General features: G+C 34.1%; 2 protein-coding genes across 2 annotated transcripts; one reads left to right on the top strand and one right to left on the bottom strand.

Moving 5' to 3' along the window:
- Positions 1 to 1,207: 1,207 nt before the first annotated feature.
- Positions 1,208 to 11,817, top strand: LOC134269655 (endoplasmic reticulum-Golgi intermediate compartment protein 1-like). The gene is made up of 9 exons (XM_062751866.1): positions 1,208 to 1,242; positions 5,608 to 5,742; positions 5,875 to 5,966; positions 6,145 to 6,269; positions 6,632 to 6,745; positions 6,959 to 7,013; positions 7,180 to 7,280; positions 8,744 to 8,866; positions 9,118 to 11,817. The coding sequence occupies exons 1-9, from the start codon at positions 1,223 to 1,225 to the stop codon at positions 9,223 to 9,225; spliced, it is 873 nt and encodes a 290-aa protein (XP_062607850.1). The 5' UTR covers positions 1,208 to 1,222; the 3' UTR covers positions 9,226 to 11,817.
- A 67-nt stretch (positions 11,818 to 11,884) lies between these two features.
- Positions 11,885 to 12,880, bottom strand: LOC134269652 (membrane progestin receptor alpha-like). The gene has a single exon (XM_062751859.1). It carries the CDS (start codon positions 12,878 to 12,880, stop codon positions 11,885 to 11,887), a length of 996 nt encoding a protein of 331 aa, XP_062607843.1.
- Between the last annotated feature and the right edge of the window lie 1,850 nt (positions 12,881 to 14,730).

The following is a 14,730-nucleotide window of genomic DNA, read 5'->3' as shown; positions in this document are numbered from 1 at the left end:
AAGCCCCAAGCTGGATTTGCCGATATTCTGGATTTTCCACGAGTGTTGAATTCTCTAATATTACTCATGCAAACGTGCAGGAAAATAGAAAACACTTTTTTATTTTGCATAAATAAAAATGGCTTTTCAATTTTTCGTTTACATGTATTGATTAACATAAGGTAACATCCTTCCATTTTTGGCTATAACGCCTTTTCAAACAGGTCGCTAGTGCGAGAGGAGGACTCCTCATCCCCATTTTTTTTGGGAGAATAGTCCTAATTCTGTATTCGGTATTTAAATACTAGATGTTAATAACTTTTCTTGTTTGCTTAATCCACATAACTTTGTATCTACGAAACAAATCTGTCTATATATAAGAGACTGTTTTGATGTTAGAAAAAGCTTACAATAGTATAATATTTTGCAATACATGTATATGGCTAACAACACATTCCTGTATATAAATATGTGCTTTAGTGCCAATAAAGAATTGAATTGAATTGAAAATATGCATTCTGAGCACATTTCAGGTACTTGTGGAAAAGACCCCACATGTTGATAATGATAAAGATAAATAATATCAATTTTATTTTACGATAAATAAAAATGGATTTTATTGATGGTTAGTTTTGGAATTCTTTATTATTTTATTCACTGCCAAAAGAAGGGGCGGGGTGTCCGCACTTTCTGCAGTTTTTGTTTTAAGGTTTCTTTTCCACTTCAGATTCCCGATATTATTTAATAGATAGAGGACAGGTGGAAGGTTTATAGCAGCTGTTTAAAAAAAAGTGGCACAACCTTACAAAAAAAATTTAAACAGCAACAAAAAAGTAACCTGTTTTGTTTTATACCTTACCTGTTAGATAATCATGTGTTTAAGAGCAACATTATTTTAACGATAGAACATTCTATCTATACCTTACCGTGTTATTTTCTCCGAGGTGATAGCCAAGCTTAAAAAAATTTCTCACTTTCTGATACGTACGCTTTGAAAAAAAATCTTGAATTTACCATTACTTAACCTAGCACTAAGCACCGACAACAAGGGGGAGGCGGACAAATTATACTCGAAGAAGTAACCCCCCCCCCCCCATGCGTTCTACACTCGGAGTTTATTAAGTCAAGCGTTATCGATTTCCGTATTACATTGACTTGATGCGTTTCCGGTTCCGTTGTAAACCTTTCACGTTGGCATATCCCAAGGCAGCTGTTGATCTTATGTTGTAGAAATTTTAGCAAGATGCAGTTCGACATAAGAAGGTAATTTAACACATATTTATTTATATTCTATCATTTTAAATGTGAAAATATTGCATATTGCTATGCAAAAACTGAGGTAGATCGCCAATTTGATGGATTGGTTTGACAGGTCGACTATGAACTTGTTTATCTTGAAATCAAAGTTAGAAAAAGTCTGTTTGTGAAGCATTCTGAAAAGAGATTAACTGGAAAATAAATTGACCTGTTCAGTCAGAACATGATTTGCGGCGAGATTCAATTTGCGAAGGATCATAGGTCCAGAGTTACTGCAGAAAAAAAAAAATAGGCCTATTGTGTCGCCGTTTACAAAACACGGACAGGTCACGGAATCACGGATGCACTGAAATATAGAAAATAGTACAAATCAGGAGTTGTTTTTTGCACAAATTGTGAAATCTATATTTATAAGAGGTTGCGTTAACGAATTAACCCGGTTTGTAAACTAATCACTTTAAGATGAAAATTCTGTATTTTTCTCATCAAAGTCCAATACTAAGCTTAACCTACCCTGTCATGCTGAATTATTCTTGCTTTTATCATTTATCATAAAATTATTAAATTCAACTCGTTTGATGTCCTAATTTTTAAATAAACATGAACAAGCTTTTTTGTGACGCTGATAAAGCGTACATGCATGCAGAAATTTTCATACCGCTCCAATTGAATCGTTTCTTAAACAAATTTGGTGCAGATGTTTGTAAAATTATGTGTCTAACTCTGAAAGCGTACAATTTCTAAATCAGAAATTAATAGTATTCTCTTTTTGTGAATTTGGCGTTTCCAATAACGAATCGCTGTTTCAAGAAATATGAGATGCAGGAATCTTGTTCAAATTATATTTTTCGTATGCGTTTTTTTTTTGCACACAAGTTACGATAAAATACAACAACAGAAGATGTCCACCAAAAGCGTACAAAAAAGGTGGTTAAAATACACATAAACAAAATCAGCAGTTAAAATCGATATGTTTAGAAGTGCAGAGCTTATATCAGAATGTATATATAGGCTATATACCTGTCGTAAGCTATTGTGGACATTAATAGCAAATAAAAATCGTCTTGATTACTTTAAGTTAAAATTTTATTTATTTATCCCTTTGCAATTTAAACTTCCCTACTAAGTCATTATTTCCAACAATACCCCGCATGCAGTTTTTCTTTTCCTATTCCCTAAAAAATTATTTCCAATAATTAATTTTTATTTCTTGTCATGATCAAAATCAAGCTCGTATAATATAAAATGCATATTGCTAACAATACTTTTTCAATTCAACATCAAGCTATATAAATTATAAACAGAATATTATGATACCCCCCCCCCCTTATCAACATATACTGGTTAGTAAACATTTGATTTAAATGACACATTGAGAAAATGATATGCAGACTGCAGCCTTTTGCCTATATGGAATGTCTTCACGTGAAAGGGAGAAAGAGCACTATGAAAGCAACTAGAGGAGAATGAGCTGTCTTATTCATTTCTATAGAGACGATGGGCACGTTTTTTTGTAAAGTGAAAGGACAACCTCCAAAAATCGGAATATTGATATTAAGTCTACTGTGGATTTTTCCAAAATATAACATCATTATTTGTAAAGTTGTCTCTGCTATCGGAGGAAATTTAGGTGTTGGATCGACTATTTTAGAAAAATATAATTGTTATATAAGCCTTTACGTACATCTCTGAGGACAGGCTCATATGAAGCAATTTCAGTTGGTAGGGGAGGGGTGCAGAGCCATGCATATGCAGTTGAGGAGGCACTATTTACCACCAAATTTCCCTGACAAATAATTAATCAAGCATAAAAAGGTCATCTGGCGGGTTTTTTTTTTTGTTTTTTTTTTTTTGAGGGGGGCACAATTAATAAGCGTTATTATTTTCTATCTCAATAGCGACAAAATTATGAGGAGGGGGTGTGATAGCTCAATGAGTACAATTTTTGAATAAGAAAATAATTCTTTGGTTGTTTGCAGTTCATCACATATAAGATTTTACGTCCTCTTATATGAACTAGTCATTTGTTTTCGCTATGATTTCAATGTTGTTGTTTTTACATTAATTGTCGGATGCAAACAACTCAAAAGATTCCTAACTTTTCTACTTTTTTGGGGTGGGTGGTTAGGGTTTGAAATATTTTAAGGCATAGTAAAACGTTACGTAAGAAGGGTATTTTTAAATTTACCCGTCCTGAACCAGAATAATCAGCTTTATGTCACGTGATTCGGTAATGGAGAAAATGATCCGGTAATGGAGAAAAAATCATTAATATAAGTACGGCGATAATTTTTTATTTGATCAGTGGTTATTGGGGAAAATATATGATGTTATAAGTAAAACATAGTACCACCAAACAATGTTGTAAAATGAATTTAAATCAAACTCAGGGAGAGAAATATACAAATTTACATAAGTTTAATACATGGCAACCTCACTGTACATTAAAAAAATCCTGAGATTTAAATAAAAATTGAATTAATATTCACGGAATTTATTTATCTGGAGAAAATGTTACAATATTAAATAACACAGATTTATATGATAAACTGTTGCTCTACAATAAAAATGGTTTTAGACTTTCAATTTGTTTTTCATGTATTGTTTTTGACATAAGGTAAACCACTGGCGACACTTTTTGTGCAATTAAACATGAATCCATTTCAAACAGGCATTCTGCACGTGCAGAGCAACTTCATATCAAATGTAAACTCTATTGACTGTTGGCGTTTACACGGAGATGATACATTTCATTAAATGGGGCCTCATTGCTTCAGTGTGGAAATGAGTATTCTCTGGAAGTCCACTGAAACATATCTCTACTGCATTTGCAATGGCATACAGTCCACAGTCGTTGCCATTTTTCTGGACATCAGAATTCATAAAGTGTACTGTAATGTTTTCCTCTGGAGAATGCATTATATTAAATGCTCATTTTAACGGCTGATGAAATTGAGTTTGACATTGCGCTATTATAAATTTACTGCCAAAAGAAATTTTACATTCATAGTTGTAAACATTATCCAATGTTGACCACCAGTTTTAAGGTGTGTATTTACAATTTGAAAAAAATTGTCAACAACTGGACGAATTATTTTCAGCATAGACACAAGGCTGAAAGCCGGCAATGGGGGAATTGTTTTTAGGCATCTTTTGTTGGCCTTTCATCAAAAAATTTGACTTTTTCTTTTATGTAAAAATTTGCCGAACATTTCAAAAAAGTAACCTGATTTCCGCTTTTCATCCGTGACAACTGATTCTTTATAAATTTTGTGAGCGCTTTTGTCACTGGTCTTTACATTTTCTTGAATTTTTTTGATCAAAAATTTGGAAATTTTTGTTTGTTTTGTACTATTTCTTGCGCCTTTGGTTTTGAGAAAGATGCATCTCCAAGATAGTGTATCACGGCAATGTTTTTAAAGTTCGAAGATAACATACCTTCTTTCCTAAACCTTTTGTCAATGCGTTCTACACTCCGAGCAATATGCAAATAGTAATAATACTTTTCGATTTCCGTAGTTCCCTTTCACTTTCCGGGTTCCTTCACATGAAAAGCTTTCAAGAAAGGAAAGAAAGAAGTGAGATAGAAAGAAGAGAAAATCGATAGAATAAGAAATATAAGAACAGTTGTTTTACAGCTATATATTTATCAATTATAAATCTTTGAAATATACCTATGTCCATCTGCAACCCAATCTCTGTTCTCCATTTCATTTGTTGGATGAAAAACATAAACTTCGCCACCTTTTAATATCGAAACGGCATTTAGTGAATTATGTTCTTTATATAATATTAAATGAACATCTAACACTGGAAAATAAATTATAGGTTGAACTTGTTCAGTCAGAACATGATTTGCGGCACTCTAGATTACTGAAATAATTACCGAATAACAGAAAAAATATTATCCGGGTTTAAATTTTCCAGTAGTTACATAAAACTTTATCCATGATTTCTCTGTATTTTGAAAAAAAATTGTGGTCCTATTGTGTGAATGTGCATTAATCCCATTATTCCCAAATTTTCTTTTCTCTTTGCCCAGGGGTAGTCATTAAAGCTTGCATTGATGAGCGGTGCTTCACTTTTTTTCCATTATTCATTTCTGCCCCCAACAAAACAAAAAAAACTGAATTAATGTTTGATTGATCATTAAAAAAGAGATATTGCTTTAGGTTGGTCATAGTGTCTGTACAAATTACAATATTCTATCTATTTTAGTGTAATTTTTCTGTTGTAATAAACTTTCTCCAATATCCCCTGATATGTTACATCGATTATCCATTAAAGTTCATTGCTTTGAAATCCTTAATACATAGCATATTTGTGTGATTCGTTTAAGTTGTTGATTTATTTCTTTTTTTCGTATTTCAGATTTGATGTTTACAGGAAGGTTCCTAAGGATCTGACCCAGCCCACATTAACTGGTGCCTGTATCTCTATCTGCAGTGTTCTGTTTATTCTGTTTCTCTTTTTCTCCGAGCTCTCGCTTTTCATCTCCCATGATGTGTAAGTCCTGAATTGTGTTATCCTACTGTTAATTTTGGTGTACTGACTGACCACCTGATTTCCCTCACCTCCTTGCTAAACTTGCTCAAGCATTTAAATCAGCTTATACAGTGTAATAAATATTCATTTCAGAGTCAGTGAATTGACAGTGGAGGATCCTGTCAAACATTCAGAGAAAATTCCTGTCTTCATCAACCTCACTTTACCCAAGTTAAACTGTAAATGTAAGTCCAACACCACTTTATTAATATTGCATAAAAAGTTATGAAATTGATATGTTTTAATTTAAGAATAATGATGAAGTACTTTTACTACTGATTTTGAGATCAAACTTTTAACTACATCATGTCTAACTTAACCAGATGGACATTGTGGACTATAGGAAATGATTTCTGATTTCAGATCTAGGACTTGACATACAGGATGATATGGGAAGACATGAAGTGGGTTTTCAAGACAATACTCAAAAGTTTGATGTCAATGGGGGAACAGGGTGCCGCATGGAATCCCACTTCCTCATCAACAAAGTAATTAAATTAGACAGATGAATCATCTTTATAAAAGCTAGCTGCAGATCTGTAGCTCTCTGCTTGAGAAAATTTGGACAGATAAAGCAGAGAGCTACAGGTCCAAGCATTGTAAAAACCTTCGATTTACGCCGCCAATTTTTTGTCGCTATGAACTGCCAGTTCATGTTTAACTTCAATGTCTCAGCAATGTTCCCCCTAAAAAGTATAAAGTTATGAATTTTCCTGAAATTACTGTTATAAATTAAAGAGTATCAATATACCCTGTCTTAAATAATAAAGAGAAAATTGCTTTGTAAGAAGATAGCTTTGTTGTTGAGAAGAAATATTTGACAGAAATTTGCGTTTTTGTCCATGAACAGGTGCCTGGTAACTTCCACGTCTCTACTCACTCCGCGGAACAGCAGCCGGATAATCCGGACATGACTCACCTCATCCACAAAGTCCGGTTTGGAATGGATCTACAGGAAGGAAAGGTAGGGTCGGGAAGATATGAATTGAAGGGTTTATTGGCTAGTCTGTTGAAGGATAGGTTACATAGATGATAGAATATAACAATGTTTTATGGGGATTCATGTGTTTTACGAGGAACAAATCATTAATTTATTATCAGACTGATTGAATAAAACTCTAAGCCTACCATGCACATGCAGAATATGTCTTTGATGTTTATTTATTTTATGTTACAGGATGTTTCTGGGTCCTTCAACCCAATGGAAGGCCTGGATAAGACCAAAGCACAAGGTTAGAAGAAAGGTCATGAAAATGATTTAAAATACCTGTCTGAATGAAAGAAATGTGTGTGTAGTGATTGTTTGAAAAGAGGGGAAGATTTTCTCATTTATTTCTATTTTAAAAGAGTATTGGATATATTGTATGAAACTACATTTAACATTGCACTTTATTACAGCAATAGCTACACATGATTACATTGTGAAAATCGTCCCATCAGTGTATGAAGATTCCAGAGGAAACCTACGATATCCATATCAGTATACATACTCTTATAGGGTAAGTGCAAATGGAGATACTAGTTTTCATATTCCAATAGGGTAAGTCCAGCTGTGAATGCTAATTCACCTACTGCTACAGGATGAGTGCAAATGTAGATACAAGTGACATACTCCTACAGGGCAAGTCCAATTTTGTATACACATTCTCTTGGAGGACTTGTCTAGTGCAAATATCGTAACATTGAAAGAGGAGATTCAATACATATGATCTTTTAGAAATAGTCCATAACACATATTCTTACAGGGTTAGTGCAGTAATTGTACTCTTGTGGGAAAGTCTGATACATTTACTATTACAGGGTAAGTTTAATGCACAGACTCATTTAGGTAAATTAATTCATTACATTTTTTTGACTGGTTTCTCTTGGTTTTAGGGTGCCTGTATACTTACTCCTCTGTTTCAAATGGTACACATATTCCTCTGTATGATAAGTCTGTTTTAGAAAACCTATACACAGATATTTCTGTGATTTAAGTCTGTTAAAGATGACATACATATAGTAAACTCCTTTGGGGAAAAAAATTCTATCAGATAACCAACATTCATATACACAGGTCTGTTTTATTTAACCTGTACAGATATACTCGTTTGAGATACAGGTCTGTTTTGTATTAACTGTACTCATACCTTGTTGAAATAGGTTTGTTTTCTATTACCTTTACACATACTCGGGTGGGAAATGACTTCTTTTTATATAATCTGTAATATAATACTCCAGTATAGTAAGTTTATCTCAGATTACTCTACATGTGTGTACATACTATAAATTAGGTACTGTAGTGGATTTTTAATATGCATTTCTTAGGGGGAAAAATAGGATGTGCAAGCCAAGAAGTTACATGTACTTTATGCTGCTGCTCTGCCTGGGATGGGGGTGAAGGGGGTGGATGGGGGGCACCGATAAAATGGGATATACAAGAAGTTACATGTACTTTATGCTGCTGTTCGTTCTGGGATGGGGGTGAAGGGGGTGGATGGGGGGCACCAATAAAATGGGATATACAAGAAGTTACATGTACTTTACGCTGCTGTTCTTTCTGGGATGGGGGTGAAGGGGGTGGATGGGGGGCACCGATAAAATGGGATATACAAGAAGTTACATGTACTTTATGCTGCTGTTCTTCCTGGGATGGGGGTGAAGGGGGTGGATGGGGGGCACCGATAAAATGGGATATACAAGAAGTTACTTTATGCTGCTATTCTTCCTGGGATGGGGGTGAAGGGGGTGGATGGGGGGCACCGATGGGATATACAAGAAGTTACTTTATGCTGCTATTCTTCCTGGGATGGGGGTGAAGGGGGTGGATGGGGGGCACCGATAAAATGGGATATACAAGAAGTTACTTTATGCTGCTGTTCTTTCTCACGCTAAGTTTTGACCTGTAAAGAAATCAAACGTGTTTTATATATGTAAGATTATATAGTAATTTTTTGTGTTCTAAATTTTCCCAATTATTTAGGATGTTATTCAATATGGCCATGGTGGACGGATGATGCCAGCAATCTGGTTCCGCTACGATCTCAGTCCAATTACAGTCAGATACAAGGAGAAGAGAAAACCTTTCTACACATTCCTTACCACAGTAAGTAATGCTAGATTCAGGTTACAACCCATTCATTACCACAGTAAATAATACAAGTTATCCTAGCAGAGGTTTAGTGTACTACAGTAATATTAGTAATCTAGACTGAGGTCAGCTCACTGGATACTTGAACTGATTCCTTATTGTTAAAAGTATCAAATCAAACATCTCATCTGAGATAACTCATGTTTTTATAAATCAGAGAAGAATTTTAAAAAACATGTGCTTTTTACCTTAATTTCTGTTTACAGGTTTGTGCCATTGTTGGGGGAACATTCACAGTGGCGGGGATCATTGATTCCTGTATATTCACCGCCGCTGAAGTCTTTAGGAAGCTGGAGATTGGAAAACTCAGTTGATCTCAGAGAGTACTAGCTCGGGATAAAAATTAACTTCATCTAGTCAGACAGAAACATGGGACAAAAATTAAAACTAACTGCGTTAGGGAGGTCTAAGTATGATTTAACAAGTAGGGAATATTTACTTTTTAAAAATTTTATAATTATTTATGTCCAATTTAATATGTAAGTTATTGATTTAATGAGGAGAATTTGATATCTCAAAAGTTGTTTAATTTTTTTTTTGGTTGATTATTGTCAAAAGTGCGAGGTAGGTCTGAATATTTTTTAAAACAAGTTTTTTTTATAACATCAGCAAGATCTACTAGGGCATGCCGAGACAAATCATTTGGAATGCATTTATTTTGTTAAGTTTATGGTTAGTGAGTATTTGTGCACGTACATGTCTGCGAGTATCATTCTATCATTAATCAAATTTTTCTTGCCGTCACATGAATATGAAATATAAATGTATGTATCATTCATGAGAGAATGTACATCTTTGTGTGATTTTTAAAAAAAAGTTGCTTATTTTATTAAATACTGGAAATTACTAAAATATGCATATATATTTGTAATACAATATTTTTAGTGATTTCCTTTTCTTCTAGCATAGTTTACATAAAAAGTGCCTCTATCTATATAGTACCAGGGTACGAGTCAGTGTAAATGTAGGTCACTTCCTATACACAGGTGCTCACATTCCACAGAACAGAAGGTATTGTAGATATACATGTAGATTTTTACTCATCTGTCAAACATGTATTTTTGGGGTCTTTCTCTTTCCAACCAGGCTTTTGTAGCTTAAACGTGTTTGTTTGTTTTAACGCACATTTTTGTAATTTTACTGAATTATGTTAGGAAATCAAGACCATTAAGTACAATTTGGTCTGTTTTCTTTTTGGCATGCAATATACAACTTTTATGTTCCGTTATCAGTGAAAGTGGGCTCATGTATATGTATATATACAATATTTTCTGTTCAGTCTTATTTTTCCAGATTTATATTTTTATTGTTAGAGGTTATTGAGAGTTGAATATATTCGATGTATTGGTTTGTATGGGAAGAATGATTTGGTTTTGGATTTTTATTGCTAAGTTTTGTTTGTGAAAATGAGGGAGATAGCTGACTGCATGAAAGGTAAAATTAATGATTTACAGCGTTTTAAATCATCATTTTGAAGAAATTCATTGAACTTATTGTATTACGCCTTTTTTTTTTTATAGTTTTGATGAGATCTGGACAAATTTTTATTTTATATAACATTAGCCAGTATATGTTATTGACTTTGAAATTTTGTTATTGACTTGAGTTGAAACTTTGTTAGCGTCTGAAAATTATTGGCATAGTTGAAGCTTAAAATATAGTGTTAGAAGACAGTAATTATCTACATGTAGATCATAAATCTATAGAAACTTTGTCAAGCTTTCTTTGTTTAAGGAAGCATCATTCACTATCCTTTATGAATGAATTGAATTTTTTATGAACTCATTGCAACAAAATAAGCCACGGGACAGATTTTACTGAGAAGCCGAAAGAGTGATACTGCTTACAACTAAGACAACTAAAATCTTATACTTAAAGACATGTATACCTTCATTTGCTGTTGTTGAAAAAGTTCAGTCTACCAATTTTGCTCAATATAATATGCATAAAAAGACTGAAATAGGGATACTAATAATTACTGACAAGCTCTAATCATAAGTACAAATTACTGTTAGTATATGGCAATTCAAGAGTCACACATTGAAGTTTGCAAAGTGAACAAATGTGGGAACAGATCCCATTTGAAATGGCACTGCATGGATACAGGGATATTTTCGTCCCTTTTGCCACCATTCCAAGAATTAGAATTTAAAAATGGGCAAACTCAAAGAAGAAAGCATTATCTCATTCACCAACACATTTCTGTCGTGGCAAATTTTAATGAAGCAGAATTGAAAGTGTGATTGGGAAAAATTAATATGTATAATTAAGCTTCTTGTATTCTGACTAAAATTAAGAAACATCTCTAAAACAAGTTTTTGTAAAAACATGTGTTTCACATTTGTATCACATGTGTCAGATCTCTACAATTTTCAGATGTCAGTGTTTTTCTGAACATCAGTTTAGGACTGATTATTAATGTGTCCTCACATTTTGTCTCTATTTGTCACAAAACAAGTCCCAATATCAAGATGATCAGGCTGTAGATAGGTATCAGAAACATGTATCCACACACTCAAACAAGAAGAGCTCAAAAGAGATACGGTATTTAAATACATGTACATGTATTTTGTATATCATTATTTTAACTTCAGAATATTATTGTTAAGCATTAACTGAATCTGAGGAATGGAGATGATTTTAAATTTCTTTTTTCATGCCTGAGTCAAATTCTAAATTTTTAAATATTAATTGCCAAACATTCAGTTTCAGTAGCAGATCTTTTTGAAGCAAGCTAAAATGTTCAGTACAGTTGGAGTTCACCATTGTGCATACTGCAAAAATTTCATTGAGGAGTAAAATGGTATTTTATTGGCTTGTCAGCTTATTTTTGGGTGCGGGGACCATTTATTCAATTGTACTTGTAATTTCTTTGTTGCAATAAAATTTTTTATTCTACTTGGACATTTTTGTTAACTTTTCTGTTTACCAAGCGAAACATAAATCAACAGAAAGTGTATACATGTATGTAAGCTAATTCTTCTGTTCCAAATTGTTATTGTGTTCAGAGAGACAGCAAAAGTTATCACAAACACTTTTTCTTTTGAAATGAAAATAAAAACGCTGTATGATAAAGGCATCAATTACCACTATAACGAAAACGAGGCCAGTTGTACTCCAAAATGAGGCTGTGACCCGCGGGAGCCTGACGAAAAGTTTATGGAATAACATGTCCCAGATGACACCATCCACGTGACTTACTGATGCCTGGATCATAAGCAAGTGAAATATTTGGTGGCTGTTTCCAATGAAGTCAAATGTTCCAGGAAATAAACGCTCTGGAAGTCGCGCAGAGTAAAAGAACCCGGTGGCGACCATGTTGAATATTTGGATGCCATGGTGATAAATTCCCCCAGTTGTCTCGAAATTCAGAATACGGTCCACAATTGGAGTAATGGATAAAAGATATAAAATGCCAACTCCAGCAGTAGGGAAAATGGTGCGATGTTTTGGGTGAGTTATGACAGCTTTAGAGATGGCACCACAGGTGCAGCAAAAGACTGCAAGGATTGTACCAACGAGTAGTACTCGCCACGGAGTTGTGTTATCAGCATTCTTATGTACCGAGTAGTGATGGTGATTCAAAACGGCACCAAATCCAAAGAGACCAATACAGGCAAAGTCTACCATAAACATGCAGCAATTTACATCTTTTGATTTGTGTGAAAACATGTGAGCCATGCTGCTAGCCAAAAACGTTGCAAAGAAAGACAGAAGGGCCGTCAGCAGAGGCCAAGTATAAGGGTCATAAAGGTCAAAGATGACGGATATCTGGTAAATGCGCGATGTCATCACTAACGTGCCCACAACATGTGTCCAGACGTTGAGAGTCTCCGTGTTGTTGTAGAAGATGCTGTATAAATAGAATTTCCATGGCTGGTGGCAGTATCGATATCCAGTCTCTACGTATGGTATGTGAAAGTATGCTGGTACCTGGGATTTGCTGAGGGTTCTCTTCTTCAATTCCATCTGAAAATAAGAATTGGTGCTTTGAGGACCTGTAGGATTGGGAAGGGAGAGGACTCACCCCCTCCCCCTTTCCATGCAATTAAATTGCAATTTCACTCAGGAGAAACAAAAGAAAGATGCATTTTCGCCTCCTCTGAGTGCATCAAAAACGTATCTATCAGGTATGCACTTTAAATGAAAATATTTATTGAAAGTCTATTCCAACTTATTGTTGCATGCCAAATCTTTAAATTAAGAAAGTGTCTTTTTTTTTAAACTAAAAGATGCACCCCCACTTATTTTATTCACATCATTGTCATCAAGGGATTTCCGATTTCGAAAGATTTCCCCTTTTAATTTTTTAACTTAGGTGCAATGATAATGATGTTGCGTGCCTCTAGTTATATAAATTGTATTCAGAATTTCAAAGATTTTACAATCGCACACAGGCCCAAAAAGAGGATAGAAATGACGGTACTTACCTTGGTGTAGGCAAACTGTGACCGATGTTCTCTTCCCCTGTACATAAATATTATCACTCAGTGTTAAATGTACGTAGAGGGTTAGCAGTTGACCGTTACGTCACACCTACCGTCTATGGGGGTCAGTCTTAGTACACTTACTAGTATACCAACCTCTTAACTCAAGGTGAGAAGAAGATGAACCTTGGTGTCCACTGCTCTCCAGAAGTAGACTTTTCCCACATGATCGCATTAAATGCGTATCATTTTTTAAAGAACATGGCTATTTGTACAAAGATATGGGCTCCTTTTTTTCCAGTGATGCTTTATACCCTTGGTTTGGCTGAAAATTTTAAATATTCAAATTAAAAATGATACACAGTATCACAAAATCAAAGTTGAATAGAACGCTATGTAAAACATGGTAAGATAGATTTGCATCCCTTTTCACAGAAAAATTTACGACTTACTGTAAATGTTTTTAAGTATCATTCATTTGAACGATAAAATGCTTTCTTTGTTTGTTATTACTGGAATTAACGGAAGCAGTTGTTGCAGAAAAAATACAAAACCCGCGTAAGCAGGTAATGTAAATTTTTTCTGCAATAGCTGCGACCTTTAATTCCAGTAATAACAAACAAAGAAAGACATTTTATTGTTTATATTTATATCTGTTTAAATAATCATTAAAAGTAGGATTAAAAAGATTAATTATTGTATTAATGACGCGAACGTCTTTATACATTTCATTGGTGGAACAGCCACTGATCAAGAAATGCCTGAACAGGATAAACATGCCTAATGTAGTTCAATAATGCAGTGATTAAAACGCAGTGGGTTTTCTTAAGAAATAAAGGAGAAAATATTCAGTGGATGTAAATATTTGTTAATAAACATTTTCTGAAGACGTCTCCATATGGCAGTTCATGGCGAACGTTAGAGTGTCTCAAATGCAAGTCAAAATCCAAGGTCAAGATATAAAAAATAATGGTACCTAATGAAAGGTCTTGTCACAAGGAAACATCTCCGATATAGAAAAGCACCAGCACCAATCGTTCAAAAGTTATGGCCAATGTTAAAGTTTTTAAAAAGAGGGTCACTCCCAAGGTCACTGACAAAGGGTCAAAATCAGTGATGCGTAAAGTATGTCTTTTCACAAGAAATGCACACATTCTAGCACTATCTGATCAAAAGATTTTGTTTAAAGCAGACCAAACTCAAATGTCAAATGATCAGAATCTTGGTAACCAAATCTTGTAAAATATAATAGCCCTATCAAACAGGCACCTGACGTTACTTATTTTTCTTTTGATAAATAAAATATACCCTTATATACCTTATTATAAGGTAAGGGTATATTTTTTTTTTTATGAAAAGAAAAATAAGTAACGTCAGGTGCCTGTGCCCTAT

Source organism: Saccostrea cucullata, unplaced genomic scaffold, assembly GCF_032062105.1.
Source record: "Saccostrea cucullata isolate Sc308-1 unplaced genomic scaffold, CSIRO_AGI_Scuc_v1 ctg1171, whole genome shotgun sequence".
Lineage (NCBI taxonomy): Eukaryota > Metazoa > Mollusca > Bivalvia > Ostreida > Ostreidae > Saccostrea > Saccostrea cuccullata.
The sequence above is the reverse complement of the archived record's forward strand: the minus strand, read 5'-3'. Positions and strand labels throughout refer to the sequence as shown.

Bases quoted from the DNA above. Each gene is read 5' to 3' on its own strand.
- LOC134269655 (XM_062751866.1), top strand. From the start codon at position 1,223: ATGCAGTTCGACATAAGAAG. The intron at 7,281-8,743 runs GTAAGTGCAAAT...CCAATTATTTAG, and splicing joins AGTATACATACTCTTATAGG to GATGTTATTCAATATGGCCA. The intron at 8,867-9,117 runs GTAAGTAATGCT...TTCTGTTTACAG, and splicing joins TCTACACATTCCTTACCACA to GTTTGTGCCATTGTTGGGGG.
- LOC134269652 (XM_062751859.1), bottom strand. From the start codon at position 12,880: ATGGAATTGAAGAAGAGAACCCTCAGCAAATCCCAGGTACCAGCATAC.